The sequence below is a fragment of the Erpetoichthys calabaricus genome, chromosome 9 (genome assembly GCF_900747795.2).
Source record: "Erpetoichthys calabaricus chromosome 9, fErpCal1.3, whole genome shotgun sequence".
Classification (NCBI taxonomy): Eukaryota; Metazoa; Chordata; class Cladistia; order Polypteriformes; family Polypteridae; genus Erpetoichthys; species Erpetoichthys calabaricus.
In genome coordinates, this window is record NC_041402.2 from 100,009,953 (window position 1) to 100,028,247 (window position 18,295).

General features: G+C 38.5%; 1 protein-coding gene across 1 annotated transcript in view; it reads left to right on the top strand.

Annotated features, from left to right (window-relative positions):
* LOC114657590 (DBH-like monooxygenase protein 2 homolog) overlaps nucleotides 1–18,295 on the top strand; it is a 73,752-nt gene that overhangs the window by 8,540 nt on the left and 46,917 nt on the right. The window contains exons 3-6 of the mRNA XM_051931752.1: nucleotides 224–370; nucleotides 689–844; nucleotides 6,179–6,262; nucleotides 11,127–11,297. Of these exons, the coding sequence (XP_051787712.1) occupies nucleotides 224–370; nucleotides 689–844; nucleotides 6,179–6,262; nucleotides 11,127–11,297 (558 nt within the window). The remainder of the gene's footprint in view (nucleotides 1–223; nucleotides 371–688; nucleotides 845–6,178; nucleotides 6,263–11,126; nucleotides 11,298–18,295) is intronic.

Below are 18,295 nucleotides of genomic sequence, written 5' to 3' on the forward strand. Positions count from 1 at the left end.
TTTGGCTTGTCATTATTACAAGACTTTGAATTTTGCAGACTTCTTATAATTGATTGTAAATGTGTGAGATCCTCACAGTGTTACAATTGTATTTGCATATACAACTTTCATTTCAGTACAGATGGACTAATTCCATGATATGGATGAAGAAATCATATTTTATTCCGCAATCACTTATTCTTATTTCTTCTGGATCTGAATGTCTCTGATTTTTCTGTGACAGGATAGACATGCAACAGGAAATACACTACCACTGGTTGATGCAAAACAAGATTACACCTTGATAGATCTGAAGGAAAGTGGCAGCACAACAACGATGACTTTTAGCAGGCAACTTCAGACATGTGATACTGATGACCTGCCAATCACAGTAAGTTCATTTTTGACTTTAACACTCAGTTATATAAAGTGCAGTTATACATTTATACAGGGTAACTATAGGATTTGCAGTATCATACATCTAAAAATGAAACCAATGTTAAATATAAAATATATTTTCGGTTAATTCTGGACATCTCATGCAGTAATTTTAATTTTGATATGATAGATGCTACCACAAGACTGCTAGAAAAAAAGCTATACCACAGATTAAAAAACATGAATGGAAATTAGCAACATTAGTCAATTCTACTTTAAGCATGTAAGGTTTGTAAATTGCAGTTTAATATTTCTACAATATTTTTTACAGGCAACACCAATGATACTGATTTATGCATATGGATCAAATGATATTATTTCTTATCACGGAGCATCACGAGGTGCCAAGGTCATCAATTTGCTTAATTATGCTGGCAGTGTGCAATCTGCAGTCAACTATAGTTATTTTGATTTGACAGCAACAAAAGTAAGTTAAAGTTCTTGCAATTAAAAATTATTTAAGGGCATTTTTCTGAACATTGACTTTGAACAAAGCAATGAAGTGTGTAGTGTAGTGTAGTGGATCAGAAGAGTAGAAGTGCTTTTCACTGGGCCTTTTTTGTTCCAGGACCCTGCAGTACAATATGAATTAAGATCTTTCAATAACAGAAACATAATACCCTTTTGCTTTCTAGGTGTTGTCAGCTTTTGGGTTTAAGAGCAAAATTTTTCTTTTGGATCCCATTTTCTGACAGATTGCAATGACTTCCTTTTAGTTAAGTATATTGTTCAGCAGAGTCAGAATATCAGAATGTAATTCTTGTACATACCGTTTTCTGAGTTTAGACTTAAAAGAACTTAGCTTGGAATAGCTTTGTTTATCCCTTTCTATTGATATCATCAATGTGGCATTGATTTTCAGCAAATTAAACAGTGCTGGAAACACTCCAATGATGTTCAAAGAGTCTGGTGCTAATTTACTAGAGCACTATTCTTTGAATTGATGTATGAATGAAAGACTCTCAGCTCTGTCAGTAGACTTGGCGCGAATGCTCTTGAATGGTGTTGCCCAAATCTGCCCCTTTCATGTTTTCTTTTGAAGCAATCAGACATACATGTGGTAATAGAGATGTATTGTAACATAGGCCTGTGGTTTTAAAATGCTTTGCTAAGCTGGGATGGATTTAGGTTCCAATCCTGTGGGGGAAATCCAGTTATCAGGTATAGTTTATCCCCCAGTGTGAAAGGTGGCAGTGCTAGTCTGGTGTGGTCACAGTTTAGACTGCCACAGGGTTTTATGGGACCTGTAGTTTGGTTGGGCAACCCTGTCGGGATTCCTAGCTGCTAGCAGGGGGCACTGCCAGGTAAAGGTCTCCCTACTTTGGCCAGCTTTCACATGACGTGGAAATGGAAGACGAAGCAGAGGGTAACAGTCACCAGGAGGAGGTGAGAAGGAATGTTTACTATTTGTGATTGTGGCATTTGGACTTTGTACACCAAAAAAGAATGTACTGTGATTAATAAAATAACTTTTATTTGAACTTGGAACTGTGTCAGGTCCAATTGTGTCTGGGACTTGGGGCTCAGTGGTGCCCCCTTATGGTCACACCTTACTTTATTTCATATGGGATAGTACATACCTAGCTTTAGCAAGGCATATTGCTCATCACTGCTTTTTCTCTGTTTCTTTACAAATAAAAGGAGGGGGACAATTGTGCTTGGAACTGATTGATTAGGTCCTTGCTCTTTGGTTACTTGGACCAATGAGAGGAAAGGGGCAGAAGCTTGAGGCACTTGTAGTTACTCCTTTGCACAAGTCCCCTTTCCAAAGGATCAGTTTTCATCCCAAGAAAATTAATTGGCTTTTAAGCCAATGACCATTTTCAAATAACAGACAACAAAAACATCACCTAATATGCTTTACAAACTGAAAAACTGCTTACCATTTATGGGATAAGTATATAAAAAAGTGAACAGACAAGAGGAACTATTCAGTATATTATGTTTGTTTGCTTAGCTATTAAAAAAGTTGTCCCAACATGTCATCCAGATAAATTTTAGAAATTGTCAAGGTTTCTGTTAGATTTTAATAATTTTCTTCTCTTTTTTTATTTATAATTATGTCAATGTTGTCATTGTAGGTACCATTTTATGCTTCGCTACATACAGAGCTGCACATTGTTAGAATAAATGTATGCATTACATCTTGTTAAGCTTGCTGTAAAATATCAAGATACATTTACAGTATCTGGCCGCTGTGTTTTGTTTCTCAAAAGAAAAGTCTCATCAAGGATACAAACCTCTTGATCAATTTTGTTATGCTTTTTATGTTTTGCGTTTTCATCTTTCCCCTTTGGACTTGGTTACCTTAGTGATTTTGTAATTTCTTAACAGACTCTCTGATTACTCCGTTGGATTTCCCCTTCCACCAATAAAAATAAAAAGTTCAGAGTTCTGATTGTTTTTAATAGCCTCAACATTAGTAGTGTTATGATCTCTGCATGCCTTTCTATACTTCGTAAGTTGCACTTCATCACTTTACATACAAAATGTCTCGTCTTATACTGATAACATCTTGTTAATTAAACATGATGTGATAGTTTCTGCTTCAAATACTGTTACTGATGTAATTTGTTCCAGTTTCCCACTATGTTTTGTTTTAAGAAGTGCTTATCTTGCCTGTCTTAAAAGCATTTCCCCTTATTTCCATTATTGTTCTTGAAAATTGAGAAAATTTTGAAGACAGGGATTAGGTCCCCTTTGCATCATTCACTGCTCAAAACTAAAGAGGATTAATTCCTTTACCCAGTGTGATTTAGCCCTTTAGCCCCAGAATATATTTGGTTGTTCTTCTCTGTGCAGCTTCTAGGGTTGTTATGTGTATAACTGTTACATCTATAAACCTGTGTTTATAGGCTAGAAATACACTGCATGGTAAATACCTTTAGTCATAGAGATAATCTTTTAGTAAGGAATTGCTCAAAACAGTTATTTTGTAGCATTTAAAAGCTGTTGCTTTTATTTTTAATTTACAGGACCTCTAATAAAGAGAGATGTTATTTTCAGACTATATAACGAACTAGTAAAACTGCATCTGGTGTTTGGAGTCTGAGTCTGGACAAACACTACAAAATTGACATAGCAGCACTAGAAGCTGTGCAGAGAAGTGCAACAAAATGCATCAGTGTCACACATTTTATTTATAAATTGTAATTTCAAAGTTTATATCAATTTAGAAGATTGTCTGTGTGTTTTTTTTCGGTCCTGATGTTTGTTATCTTTCCAATGCTGGTGTTACTGTGAATTTCACAAGTCTGCTATTTCAGAATGTATTTTGCTACCACCTTGATGTTTACTTTCCTTGCAGTGCTATGGAATATAAAGAAAGCAACAACACATATTCATTGGTTTGTTCACATCTTCTCTAGTCTTTCTCTCTTCTTAGTTTTTTGATGCAAAGCTTCACTTGATGGTTTGTCGTTTGTACACTTTTTCCGTTACATTCCTATGAATCATCCAGCACTCATCTGTCATCCTACTGAAATCCCAATGTCCCTGATACTTTATTTTCATGTCCTTGATAGTGTGATGAAATCTTTCACCCTGATCATCACATGCCTCTCTAACTTTTTCAGGGAAAAAATCTAAATGTCATTCCAAAAAGTGGACTTTGAGACTCATATTGCAACCCAATTTTTTAAAGTTAATATTTTTTTCACAATCTTTCTATATAATACGCTACCGTGGCTGTTCGTTTGTCTGTCCAGGACTTTAAATCACCTGTAGCTCGCAAACCGTTTCACCTATTGACCTGAAATTTGGTACACATCTACTACGTGATGTCTACTACCCGCTTCCATGGTGATGATTTTTATTATTCTTTTTATTTTTATTTTATTTTATTGTAGAATCAACTCTCAGCAGAGCACAGCAAGGCGGCCGTGTGGCGCATGTGTACACGCATTGTTCTCATTCCCTAGCTCAGGGGTGTGCAAAGTCATTCCTGGAGGGCCGCAGTGGCCGCGGGTTTTTGTTCCAACCCAGTTGTTTAATTAGAAAACAATCCTTGCCAATAATTACATTTCATGGCTTGTTAGTGCTTTAACTCTGCTATGTCAAGTCATTCTCAAATCCTAGATTTTTTTTTTCCATTCTAAAGATATCATCCAAATATTTTGAAGTGTAAAACGGATGGGTAATTCTCAATCCTTCACTTTTTTCTCTTCTCTTTCCTTCCAAGTATTTAATTAAACCAAATAGTGCCTGATAAATACACACAGGCGTAAAGGGTAACAAGCAAAATGGATAACTGCTGGTTTCTTTTGTCATTTGCATCTTATTGCTAATAAGGAGCAATTACAAACCAAGAATGCAGCTGTTTAAGACTTAAATAAGCAATAAGGGTTCAAAATCTTAACGAGGGAGATAACTAAAATGAAGCAGAAGTGTTTCTAGAGCAATTAGTGCTTCTTATTAAGCAATTGGGTTGGAACAAAAACCTGCAGCCACTGCGGCCCTCCAGGAATGACTTTGCACACCCCTGCAGCTCCTTCACGGTCACTTCCCCTACCTCTTCATATCTTAAATCATTCCTGAGGCAGATGGAACACTAAGTAATTGCAACACAAAATCTAACTTAATTAATTTTAACATGAAAAGATGACAACGAAGAAGAGAAGCAGCGGGCCGCTAGAGTGAAGAAAAGAAGAGCTGCTCAGGAAGCAGCAAGCACATCAACCGCTGAGCAAACAAATGCTAAACATACAGAGAAAGAGGATGGAAACTAGGAATGGTCAAGTCAAGTGTATTCACTGCACATTATCGTGCAGTGTGCTGTTAGTGGTTTCTTTATAATTTGGATATTGATTGTTACCTAAAACTTTAGAAATTACTTCTTTGAATGATGCCTAAGTCTCTCATTCCACATTGGTCATCACATCATCAAATTCCGCATGAGAAATCAGTGTTCTAATATCTGTTCTAGCAAAAATTCCCTGTTTTACTTTAGCTTCAGGCAAACCAAGAAACGTTTGGCACAATTACATAAAACAGGCTCCATCTTTTGATAGGTCTTTAACAAACAGCTTTATTAAACCAAGCTAAATCTGAAGATGTTTTTGGAGCTAATCTGTAGTTTTTTTCCCAGACATGTCTCTAAGTGGCCTTACATGCTGCAAATTTGCTGCTATGACTCACCACCATGTTCAATGCCACCTATATTCTGACCTTATAATAGAATAAAATAACTGTTTTATTTTAAACAAAGTGTTTAATATTGTAAAAACCGAATTCAAACAAATCATTATTAAAATAAAATATTGATATTCAATAATAAATTTAGTATGAAAACAATTTTAAAAAGCTGTAACTGACAGCTCTAAATGAATTTTGTGAAAAAAATCTTACGTTGAGAAGAAGGATGTTCAGATTTTAACTTAGTGTCTAAAAACAGAAGAAATAATCAAAACAATTTTTGCACAGTATATTTGACTTATTTTATGATCATACAAAAACCCAAACTACTTCTCAGTATTGAGTTCTCTGTTTTGAATAATGCTAAACAGTTTATTATTTTTGGATTTTCAGAAAGTATATTTTCTTACTCAGCATGATGTCCTGCTCTTGTACGATGGTATCCAATTAACACTGATACATATCTCAGAGATACCCTCATGAAGAACAACTTTTTTCTCTTGGAGGCAGTAGTCTGACTGATATGCAAAGACTTTTGAAAGAAATGTCTTCTCTTTAGAAATAAGCTCTTTGTTCATAAAGATTACAGGTTTAACAGTTTTAAAACCATTTTCTGTTTTCTTTGCAGTTTACAGTCCCACATCTGACAACCTTCTACTACTGCAAAATAGTCCAACTCCCTTCCTTTTCCCAAAAAAATCACATAATTCGGGTGAGTAGGTGTACTATTAAAGCCAAGTCTTTTGTTGGGCATTTTGTGATATTTATTTATTTATTTTTCCAGTAAAGCACAGAATTAGAATGCATAACAGCAACCAAAAAAAGTAATAGATCACTGGTAGACAAGTCTTTATTGTGTTCTCCATTATGAGAAACATTATACAGGATACAGGACTGTGTCAAAGAAGGCAGGAAAATGTTTAACATAGATTAAAAAGTAAGACACCATACAATGAGCATGAAGTTCTCTAAAATTACATTTTATAATTAAACTAGACAAAGAGTCCATTTCGACAACGTAAGATGAAATGGGCACGAGTTTGTGTCAGCAGTGTATGAAGAACAAATGATAAGTAACGAAGAAGTTGTTTTGTAATGATTGTAGTCCGCTTTACTCATTACCGTACAGGCTTGTACTGTTAGTTGATGAATTTTCCAGGCCTGTAGTATAATATTGAATGATGAATGTTCCAGTACAATATGGAATAGTAATAAGTATAAGCACCACAAACCTGATATAGGTGTATTGAATGAATGCGTAATTGAATCAGAATGCGTAATTAGGACTCGAGCTGTAGTCAAAATCGCCTTTCAGGCCTCTAGAGCTTTAATCGAAGTCGCCATTCTCTTTGAATTTTTGCGGCCGTAAATCCACCGGCTGCCGTGATGTTGGGGTTGAATGTCGGTCTCGTAAGGTTTTTCGGGCAGCTGCGCAGAAGGCGACTGCGCATTCTGCTTTGGACGGACGTGAGTGAGTTAGTGAGTGAGGAGGCAGGCGAATTATGTATTAAGATTTAACTAATTTTAATTGTTTGTTCTTATACATTACACTTTCACCTACAAGTCCATAGCTTTGTGAATATATGATAATAAAGATGTTTCTATTATCGTTTAATCAAAAAGATAATTAAAAGGACAGAGACTCAGTTAAGGGATACACTCTGGACACCCTGGAAGTAGTAGCAAAGGATAGAATGAAAACAAAAACCCTTTATGAACAATTTTGCATATTCTCTCTCTGACATACTAACATGGAGTACTTTTAGCAAACTCATATTGATTCAGGTTGATTCTCAACTCCAAACTGGCCCAGTGTGTGTGAATAGAAATTTGTTTTTCATGAAAAACCTGTGCACTATCTACATTATGTTCCTGTCTTCCACTAAAAACAACAGAATGACTCTGCATCTTACAGGCAACTATCTTCTCTAGGTAATAAATGAGGAATATTGTACTGTAATACACTTTTATGCAATTTTATACAATTCAGCTGATGAATACTCAAAGAATAAGAAAACAGATAAATTCAGGATACATATACACAGAGAACCAATGGAGGTGAAAGGGGTCAAGCCCTGAAAAGGCAGGCAGTGAAAAACTAGTAAAATACACAAACCTTCTAGACAAATTGTCTTAGCAATTACTGAACAAGGAGCCTCCCTAAGTTATTAAATTTTCAAAGTTTTTTTTTGGCTAGTATGTTGTATTTATTCATAGACCATATATAGGCTTTTGGGCTCACCATGAAGAAGGGTAAGAGACAGTTGCAATGCCAGTTTAGTGGTAGGCACAGGAGGGAAACACCTAAACAGAAGACGAAGGAAAGATCATTGGGATAGCGTGGTTAATGTTTTGATTCAATATCACATGGAAGGCAGGTAAAGCACCCTTGGAATTGCAGATTGGTGAGGTAGTCCCCATATTTAAGAAGGGTGACCAGATAGGGAGCTCCAACTACAAACAGATCACACTTCTAAGCCTACCAGGTAAAGCATATGCAAGAATGCTAAATAGAAGACTCCATTAGACAGTTTAGCCAAGAATACAGGAGGAACAATTTGGATTCAGTTCTGGCCCTGGAACAGGCCAACTCTTATTTTTGGCATAATATATGGTAACACAACAGCTCTTGTGTGCCATTTTGAAGTTAATTTGAATTTATTTACTGTGGGTATTGGGCTCTGTTAAGGCTGTGATTTGTTACCACTACCAGTATGCGTTTTTCACGAATGGGATATCAAGGCACAGCCAAGAATGTGCAAATTGGGGAGGCTAAGGGTAGCATCATTGCTTCATGCAGATGATGTTGCCCTCATTGCCTACTCTGATTATGACCTTTGGCAAGCACTCAAGTGATTTGCTGTTGAATACAAAAGCATCTGAGAAGAGGATCAGCACCACCAAGTCTGATGTCATACAGTAGTTCTTTCTTGGAAAAGAGTGCATTTCTCTTCATGGCTCCAGGCTCTCTCCAGTGTACAGATGCCTGTAGTGGTCAAATTCAAGTATTTTGGGATTTTGTTCATGAGAGATGTAAAAGGTGAATGTGAGATAGAAATGTGGATTGCAATAGCATCTGTTCTACTGGCACTGTACCAATCCATAGTTATGAAGCAGGAGCAATTCTAAAGACAAAACTCTTGGTTTACCAGTCAGTCTACATCTTTCTCCATCCATCCATTATCCAACCCACTATATCCTAACTACAGGGTCACAGGGGTCTGCTGGAGCCAATCCCAGGCAACACAGGGCGCAAGGCAGGAAACAAACCCTGGGCAGGGCGCCAGCCCACCGCAGGGCATGCACATACACATACCCACACACCAAGCACACACACTAGGGACAATTTAGAGTCACCAATCCACCTAACCTGCTGAAAGAACTGAAAGAACTGAAAGAATAAGATTGTGAGTACAAGTGGAAGTAATTAGGTATTTTCTTAGGGTGGCTGAGCTGATACACTGTGATAGAGTTGCTACTCCTCTAGACACACACAGAGGATACAGGAATTTTTCAGACCCCTTCACTTTTTGCACAGTTTATTGTGATGTACATTTCATTTTAAATAAATAAATGTCCAATTTTTATCCATCAATCTACACTATAGTCCATGATGACAAACTGAAAACATGCCTTAAGAAAGGTTCGCAAGTTTATTAAATATCTAAAACTGAAATCCCTACAAGGCAATTTATTTTAAGACTTCTGTTTACAGTAAAAGCATGTATTTTGAATGAAGATGACACTTCCACACATTTTTGTGTGCTATTACTTTATGACTAAAGCATTGTTGGCATTAAACTATGATTTTTTTTTGTCAAAGTGTGCTAGCTTACGAATTTCCAAACCTCTCCCTGGGGCAACTCACATTTTGTTGTTACTGGTTTTTATCTCATAAAGGGAGGGAAAACCTTCAAAATCATGGTTTTGAAAAGCAGGAGAACAACTATCCATATCCAAAGCTATGAACCACAAGAAAAAATTGAAGTCAGAAGGATTTGAAAGAGTTCAAAAACGAGAAACAAAAGAAAGAAAATTTTCAAAAAGTTTTGAAGGATTTTGGAATCCATGTAGTCCATCCAAGTACACCCTTAGATGAACTTTAATCCTGTGGTATCGTGATTAACAGGGCCATGACTGCTGGTGACATGTCTACTTTACAATGGTTCTGACATCAGGAATCAACAGTAGCTTGTTAAAATGACTGCAATATATTGGCCCAAATCAAAAATCAAAATGAAAACCGTAAGAAGTATTTAAAAATAAACTAAACCAATGGATTCCTTACAAAAAAACAATAGAAATATATTCAAGACAGGAGACCCTGACACCTAAATAATTAAGAAGAAAACTTAAAAAACTATTTCCAACAATATACAAAATTACAAAATTCAAAATGCAAAACTAAAAAGTGTGAAACATTAAAAACAGCAAAAACAGAAATTCTAGAACCAGAGAAGGCAGCTCCTGTTATGCAGGCTCTTTCAGAGGGACAAGATGGGTCATGTTTTTCCTTCTGGGACTGTGCACCTTCTATGGGCTGTATCTATGCGAATTGTCATCTTTAGTATTGCTTCACTAGCCTCAGCGTCTTTTAATTCAGAGAGCAAGCCTCTGCATGCTTACAGCCAATTAGCTACTGTCTCTTAATTGTCATTACCCCTTCCTAATGCAGGTTGTACATTCGCCTAGTGGCTCATTCCCTCAACGCAGTACTTTTCTGCTCCGGTGTATGTGTGTGTCTCTCTCCCTGTCTCTCTCTTTCTTCTGGAGTCATCAGGTAGTTTCTAGTTCTATCTAATGGTAGTGGTTTCTATGCTCCTGGCAACCCATTGTAAGCTGGGCAGTCCCATGAAACCGAACTGAGATTATTTAGAAATAGTCACTCTCAATCAAAGCTTATTAAGTTTAAGGAGAAACTGGATGAGTTACCTCTATTTGTACATAGTGCAAAAACAACATAACATTCTCAATCTAACTTGATCCAATTCAGGCTGGTGTGATGCTAGAGTCCTGATATGGATTTGCAAAAAGGACACAAACAGCCTATATAATGACATACTACCCAGTTTGCCTCATGTAGCTGATCAAGTAAAATGAGGTACTGTCTCACACTCTTCTCCTGATACCTGACTTCTATTCTGACCAAGCAGTCAGACTGCATAGATCTCATACATTCCATATAGTTTGATTACAATATTTACAGGTACTGAACTGTACTGTGCATCATGTATAATAACACATTCAGTCAAAGGCAGAGCTAATTTCACCAAAGATGCCAGGAAGAGAAAGAAAATTAAATATGCTTTGTAGCGGCAAATGAAAACAGTATCTACAATTAATAACAAAGTAATACATGAAACCAATATAACAAAGTTAAATGAAAAGAATATATTTTTACTTATTTTTTGCATTGTAGTGTATATTTAAATTTACAGTGTTTTTTTCACTTGATCTGTAATTTGTGTTTATGGAAAAAGAGACAGTTCTCCTCTTTGATATTACTTTTATTGTTCTATCAGAAACGTGATATCAAGTTTAAAGGAACTTCAATTCAGACTTTATTGTATCCTCAGATTGATCCTTTGATCCAGAAAGGCAATGAAGATTTAGTTCATCACATGCTACTTTATACCTGCCCCTTTGACAAGATGATATATCTCGATGGTGAATGCTACGTTAGCCCAAAGAGCACTACATTTCACCTATGCCAAGTTGTTTTTGCAGCATGGGCTGTTGGTGGAGGGGTAAGTATAATGACGCACAGACAATGGCAGCTGTTAACAGTTGGAAATACTATTTATAGGCTTTTTGGTGATGGGGACCTATAACCAATTCCTACTTATGCCTCAGGAGAATACAGCCATTTTCTATGCTAATTTGCAGTGTTCGTCTTGGTTGACATTTTCCTTCAATTGTTCAGTGCAGCTTTTGTTATGCTGTTCCAACACACTTACCTCTATCCCCTTGCAGATTCTCACCTGCATATTTCTTCACCAAGCAAAGTCACTGTATACAGGGCCAGCTTAAGGGTACATTGTGCCGCTAGGTAGACCCTATGGCAAGAGCTCAAACTGGGATCCCCAAAATAGAGTCCGTCTTTTAGATCCACATGTTCAGATCCATTACTGAAATTGACGAAAAAGGAGTTAGGGATGATAAGTATTCAGCCTATGTATAGAGCTGGCCCTGACTATATATAATATGGGAAATGGGGTCAATTTCAGTTCTGGGGTGTGGTGTCTTCTATAATTTGCATGTTTTTCAAAAAACTACTGTTATTTAAACCTGTCTGAAGAACCATGTGTAACTAAATATGCCATACAGTCATTTAATATCCTGCTCTAGGCTGGTTCTCTCTTGTGCCCACTGAGGTTGGGAAGAAAACGTTATTCTTTATAGCCATGTGTGTTGAGGAATTGATCTTGCCATGCACCCTGTGATTGCTTGGATAGGCTCCACACCCCAAACCCTTCTCAAGATTAAGTGGGCTTAGAAAATGGTATATATATAGTGCTTTCTCAATTTTTTTATTTTTAATAAATTTGCAAAAATCTCAAGTAACCTTTTTTCACGTTGTCATTATGGGGTGTTGTGTGTAGAATTCTGAGGAAAAAAATGAATTTAATCCATTTTGGAATAAGGCTGCATCATAACAAAATGTGGAAAAAGTGATGCACTGTGAATACTTTCCGGATGCACTGTATCCATCCATCCATTCTCTTCCGCTTATCCGAGGTCGGGTCGCAGGGGCAGCAGCTTTAGCAGAGATACCCACACTTCCCTCTCCCCGGCCACTTCTTCTAGCTCTTCTGGGAGAATCCTGAGGCGTTCCTAGGCCAGCCGGGAGACATAGTCCCTCCAGCGTGTCCTGGGTCTTCCCCGGGGTCTCCTACCGGTTGGACGTGCTCGGAACACCTCACCAGGGAGGCGTCCAGGAGGCATCCTGATCAGATGCCCGAGCCACCTCATCTGACTCCTCTCGATGCAGAGGAGCAGCGGCTCTACTCTGAACCCCTCCTGGATGACTGAGCTTCTCACCCTATCTTTAAGGGAGTGCCCAGACACCCTGTGGAGGAAACTCATTTCAGCCGCTTGTATTCGCGATCTCGTTCTTTTGGTCACTACCCATAGCTCATGACCATAGGTGAGGGTAGGAGCATAGATCGACTGGTAAATTGAGAGCTTTGCCTTACGGCTCAGCTCCTTTTTCACCACGACAGACCGATGCAGAGCCCGCATAACTGCGGACGCCGCACCGATCCGCCTGTCGATCTTACGCTCCATTCTTCCCTCACTCGTGAACAAGACCCCGAGATACTTGAACTCCTCCACTTGAGGCAGGATCTCGCTACCAACCCTGAGATGGCACTCCACCCTTTTCTGGCTGAGGACCATGGTCTCGGATTTGGAGGTGCTGATTCTTATCCCAGCCGCTTCAAACTCAGCTGCAAACCGATCCAGAGAGAGCTGAAGATCACAGCCTGATGAAGCAAACAGGACAACATCATCTGCAAAAAGCAGTGACCCAATCCTGAGTCCACCAAACGGGAACTCCTCAACACCCTGGCTGCGCCTAGAAATTCTGTCCATAAATGTTATGAACAGAATCGGTGACAAAGGGCAGCCCTGGCGGAGTCCAACTCTCACTGGAAATGGGTTCGACTTACTGCCGGCAATGCGGACCAAGCTCTGACACCGGTTGTACAGGGACCGAACAGCCCTTATCAGGGGGTCCGGTACCCCATACTCCCGGAGCACCCCCCACAGGATTCCCCGAGGGACACGGTCGAACGCCTTTTCCAAGTCCACAAAACACATGTAGACTGGTTGGGCGAACTCCCATGCACCCTCCAGGACTCTGCTAAGGGTGTAGAGCTGGTCCACTGTTCTGCGACCAGGACGAAAACCACACTGTTCCTCCTGAATCCGAGGTTCGACTATCCAACGGACCCTCCTTTCCAGAACCCCGGAATAGACTTTTCCAGGGAGGCTGAGGAGTGTGATCCCTCTATAGTTGGAACACACCCTCCGGTCCCCCTTTTTAAAGAGGGGGACCAACCACCCCGGTCTGCCAATCCAGAGGTACTGTCCCAGATGTCCATGCGATGTTTCAGAGACATGTCAACCAAGACAATCCTACAACATCCAGAGCCTTGATGAACTTTAAGGTTTAATATATATAAACCCTTTAAGGTTTGTTTTGATTGGCACTGCCCCACGTGGCTCCACGAAGCTAATTCTGAAACATTCAGCCCACATCGCCTTCCTTACACAAGTATATATATATATATATATATATATATATATATATATATATATATATATATATATATTTGCAGCTGGAGATCCACAAAGGGAGAAAAAAATGAATCACGTATCATAAAGTAGTTTTCATTCCTAAGCTTTCAACCCCTGCCAGGGGTCATCCTCAGAGGATAATGCTTAGACTTACAAGAATCAAAGGCAATATATAGCAAAACATTACGTGGAGGGGGTGGGGTGGGGGTGGCTAAGTCAGTGTGATGGGGGGGGGGCGGGGTATTGGGTGTACAGTTTATTTATTATGAACATGTTCTTCTTAAGTTTGCATATGCTGGATTTATGTCCAAGTGTCTGTTGATGACGTTCTCATTTGATAGCCAAGATTCGGCCAGCTCTCTGGCACTTTTAGTACTGGCCTTATATTTTACTTGTACATTGTCCCAGTTAAATGTATGTCCTGTTGATTTAGTATGTGTGTAGATAAATGAAAGTGAGTCCTTTCTACGAGGGGCCAAACAGGCCATAAATCATATAGTTCTGTGTGTAATCTATTGGTTTACGTGTGAACACTATTAGTTTATGAATATTTACTATCGGTTTGCGTGCATACTTAATTGGTTTGTGTGCGTACAATACTGGTTTCATTCATATGAACTATATTGGTTCATGTCCATATATTATCGGTTTGTGCGTGAACTATATCCGTTTGTACGTGCATACCACTGGTTTGCATATGAACTATATTGATTTGCGTGTGTATATCACTGGTTCCAGTATCTTTGTTATTGGTTTGTTTGTGAACTGTATTGGTTTATGCTTGCATGTTATCGGTTTCCGTATGAACTATTTTGGCTTGCGTTCTGCGCCGGCCTAACGATGGATTTGTGTATGCACTATATTGGTTTCATGCACGTCTTATACTGGTTTCATGTGGGTAACATATTGGTTTTGCTCTTGAACTCTATTGGTTGTATGTGTGTTCCATGTCGGTTTCTCGTACGAAACATACTGGTTATGCGTGCGCACCCTATTGCAACTGTGTATGAACTATATTGGTTCTGCGTGCAAACTATATTGGTTGTTCACATGATCTTCAGTGGAAATGGTTGGGGCAAGAAACAGGAACTTAGGGGCCGGTAGAGTCATGGAGTGTAAAGACAAGTGGCTAGGAGACAGATCTGGGTTTACTTTAAACAGTGCAGTATTTGTTTCCGCACAATAGGTTTGGGAAAGGACTCGGTGGTAATTATTACTATTTAATAGAATCTGCCATTGAGTGTGTAATGAACACAAAGCTGAAGTTAAGTAGGTATTTGGTCGTCTTTTTATTCGCTTCCAGCTACATGCTCGCTTGCAACTCGCGACTGTATTTTTTCACACAGCTTTTGCAAACTAGTTACTTATTCTAAAGGCAAAATATTCTGCATTTACGACTGATGCCTTTATCCAGTATAACATTTAATTACTACTGGTTACATTTCTTATGCCCGCACCATGCCGCCTATTCAGGTGAAGTGACATGCTTATGGTCACACAGTGTCACTATCAGGACTTTAACCGAGAAATGTAGGATTTAGAGAACAAAGACCTTACCACAATGCTCCAATGCTTGCACATCTGCAATGTGTATATTATTTGACATAATATAATCTTGTCCAGGACAGATTCCTTTGTTAAAGTTGAGTGTAACATTTTCAACCCGTTCAAGTCCTAAATCTGGGATATTTATTCTTTCAAATAATGTATCAGTTTGCAGATTAATGTACACGCTGTATAATATTTTGCCATGCACTTAACATTGAAGAAGAAGCTGGTTTGTGAATAAGTAGCTGACTACAAGCATATGTGTAGCTAGGAGTGAATAAAAAGCCACCTGAATGCGTACCTAACTTAAGTCCCGTGATCATTTCAGATGTTAAACGTTAATCATCACCAAGCCCTTTCACAAACATTAAGTGGCATACAAAAGTATTCAATCCCCTTGAAAGTCATGATTTTCTACAAGACAAAAAATTTATACACATTTATTCATGCAGTATTTTTCTTATGCTGTGACAAAACATTTCCAAAGACAAAATAAACCATTTTCTGTAGACGTTTAACTGAAGAAGAAAAACTCCAAAGTTAATGTTTGCATAGGTATTTAAACCTCTATGCTTTGGAAGCTCCATCATTACACCAATGACAAATTAATTACAAAGGTGACAGTCGTTTAACAGTCATAATTAAACATGATGAGGTGCTACTTGTGAGTCCTTTCTGTCTCTCTGGATATAAACAGCCCCCTTTGTAAGGGCTGTAATCTTTGGTGGACAGTCTCTGCAAAAATGAAAACAAAGGAGCATTCTACTGATGTGAGAAACAAAGTTATTGAAATGCACAAGACTGGGAATGGCTATAAAAATATCAAAGAGTTTGAATGTCCCACTGCGCACTGTTGAATTCATCACCAGAAAGTGGAAGGTTCATCAAAGTACACGGACTCTGACTAGAACAGGCTGTCCCTCAAAACTCAACATCAGAGTGAGACATCAACTGGTGGGAGAGATGACTAGAAATCCAACTGTCACTCTCAGACGTCTGCGAGGATCTTTAGCTGGAGTAAAGGTGCAGGGGTCCACAATTTCAAGAGTTCTCCATAAAACAGGCCTCTATGGGAGAGTAGCAAGAAAGAAGCCATTCCTTAAGAAGGTCCACATAAAACAACGTATGGCATTTGCCACAAAGCATGAGAAAGACCCAGTTAAAATGTGGGAGAAGGTTTTATGGTCATATGAGACCATAATAGAAGTTTTTGGACAGACTTAAGAGGTATGTGAAGTGTAACACTAACATTGCCCAGGCCTCAAGAAACAACATTCCTACAGTGGAATATGGTGGTGGCAGTCTCATGCTATGGGGATGTTTTTCATGTGCTGGGTCTGAGAATCTTGTCAGAGTTGAAGGGACAATGGATGGACACAAATACTGCACAATTTTGCAAGAGAACTTGTTCTAGTCTGCTATGAAAGCTCAGGAGAAGATTCATCTTTCAACATGCAAGCTTTAGGCCAATGTGACACTGGGATAGCTCAAAAACAGAAAGAATGTTTTGGAGTGGCCAAGTCAAAGCCCTAAGCTTAACCCTGTTGAGAATCTGTGGCACTGTTTGAAAACTGCTGTTCAGAGGTGCCATCTCACCACCATAGAGGGTCTCTAGAAATCCTGCCAAGAACAAAGGGGCAGAATCACTCCAGAGCAATGTGCAGAACTGGGGCCTACTTCTAAAAGAACAAAGGCTGTTACGGCAGCAAAAGGGTTCTTGACAAAGTATGAATGTGTTGGGCTTGAATACTTCATGCAAACACCAACTTTGGAGTTTTTCTTCTTCAGTTAAATTTCTACAGAAAACGGTTTATTTAGACTTTGGAAATGTATTGTTACAGCACAAGAGTTTACATTAAAAAGAATGAATGAATAAACGTGGAAAAATCTTTTGTCATACAGAAAATTAGGATGACTTTTAAAGTGATTGAATACTTTTGCATGTCACTGTATGTTTCTGAAAGGGCTTGGTGGTTATTATTTTTAACAGTATTTTCCCGTAATTCTGAAATATTCACGGGGCTGACGTTAGGTGCACATTCTGCTGGCTTTTTATACATTCCTAGCTACATCCAATATATGCTTGCAGTCAGCTATTTATTCATACAGCTTTTGCACACCAGCTTCTTATTCTATTTTAACAGCATGGTAAAATATTCTACAGCGTGTACATTAATCAGAATCATTACAAACTGATCAATTATTTGAAAAAATAAATATTCCACATTTTGGTTCTGCACAGGTCAAAAATGTTAAACACAACTTTAATTTAACAAAGGAATCTGTCTTGTCACAAAACTGTGAAAATTAAGGTGGCCGAACGTGATTTAACACTTTACAGTGCACATTAAATAGCACAGTAAATCCTATTTATCAGATATTGGAGTGGAAATACGCAGGTACTCGTACCTGGCAGGGCAAAACTCGGCTGCATCTTAAAAAACGCATATGCCTTGTCACAAAACTGTGAAACATAAGGTGGCCCAATATGATGTAACTCACATATACTGTTCCTAAATATGGAACATTTAGCTTTTCAAAGAATGGACACGATCATATCATGTCAAATAATATGCACGTTGCAGATGTGCAAACAGTGGGGCATTGTGGTAAGGGCTTTGTCCTCTAAACCCTACATTTGTCGGTTCAAGTCCTGATAGTGACAGTGTGTGACCATGAGCATGTCACTTCACCTGTCTAGGCGGCATGGTGCGGGATCGCTGGGCATAAGAAATGTAACCAGTAGTAACTAAATGTTATACTGGATAAAGGCGTCAGTCGTAAATGTAGAATATTTTGCCTTTAGAATAAGTAACTAGTTTGCAAAAGCTCTGTGAAAAAGTACAGTCGCAGGTTGGAAGCGAGCATGTAGCTGGAAGCGAATAAAAAGACGACC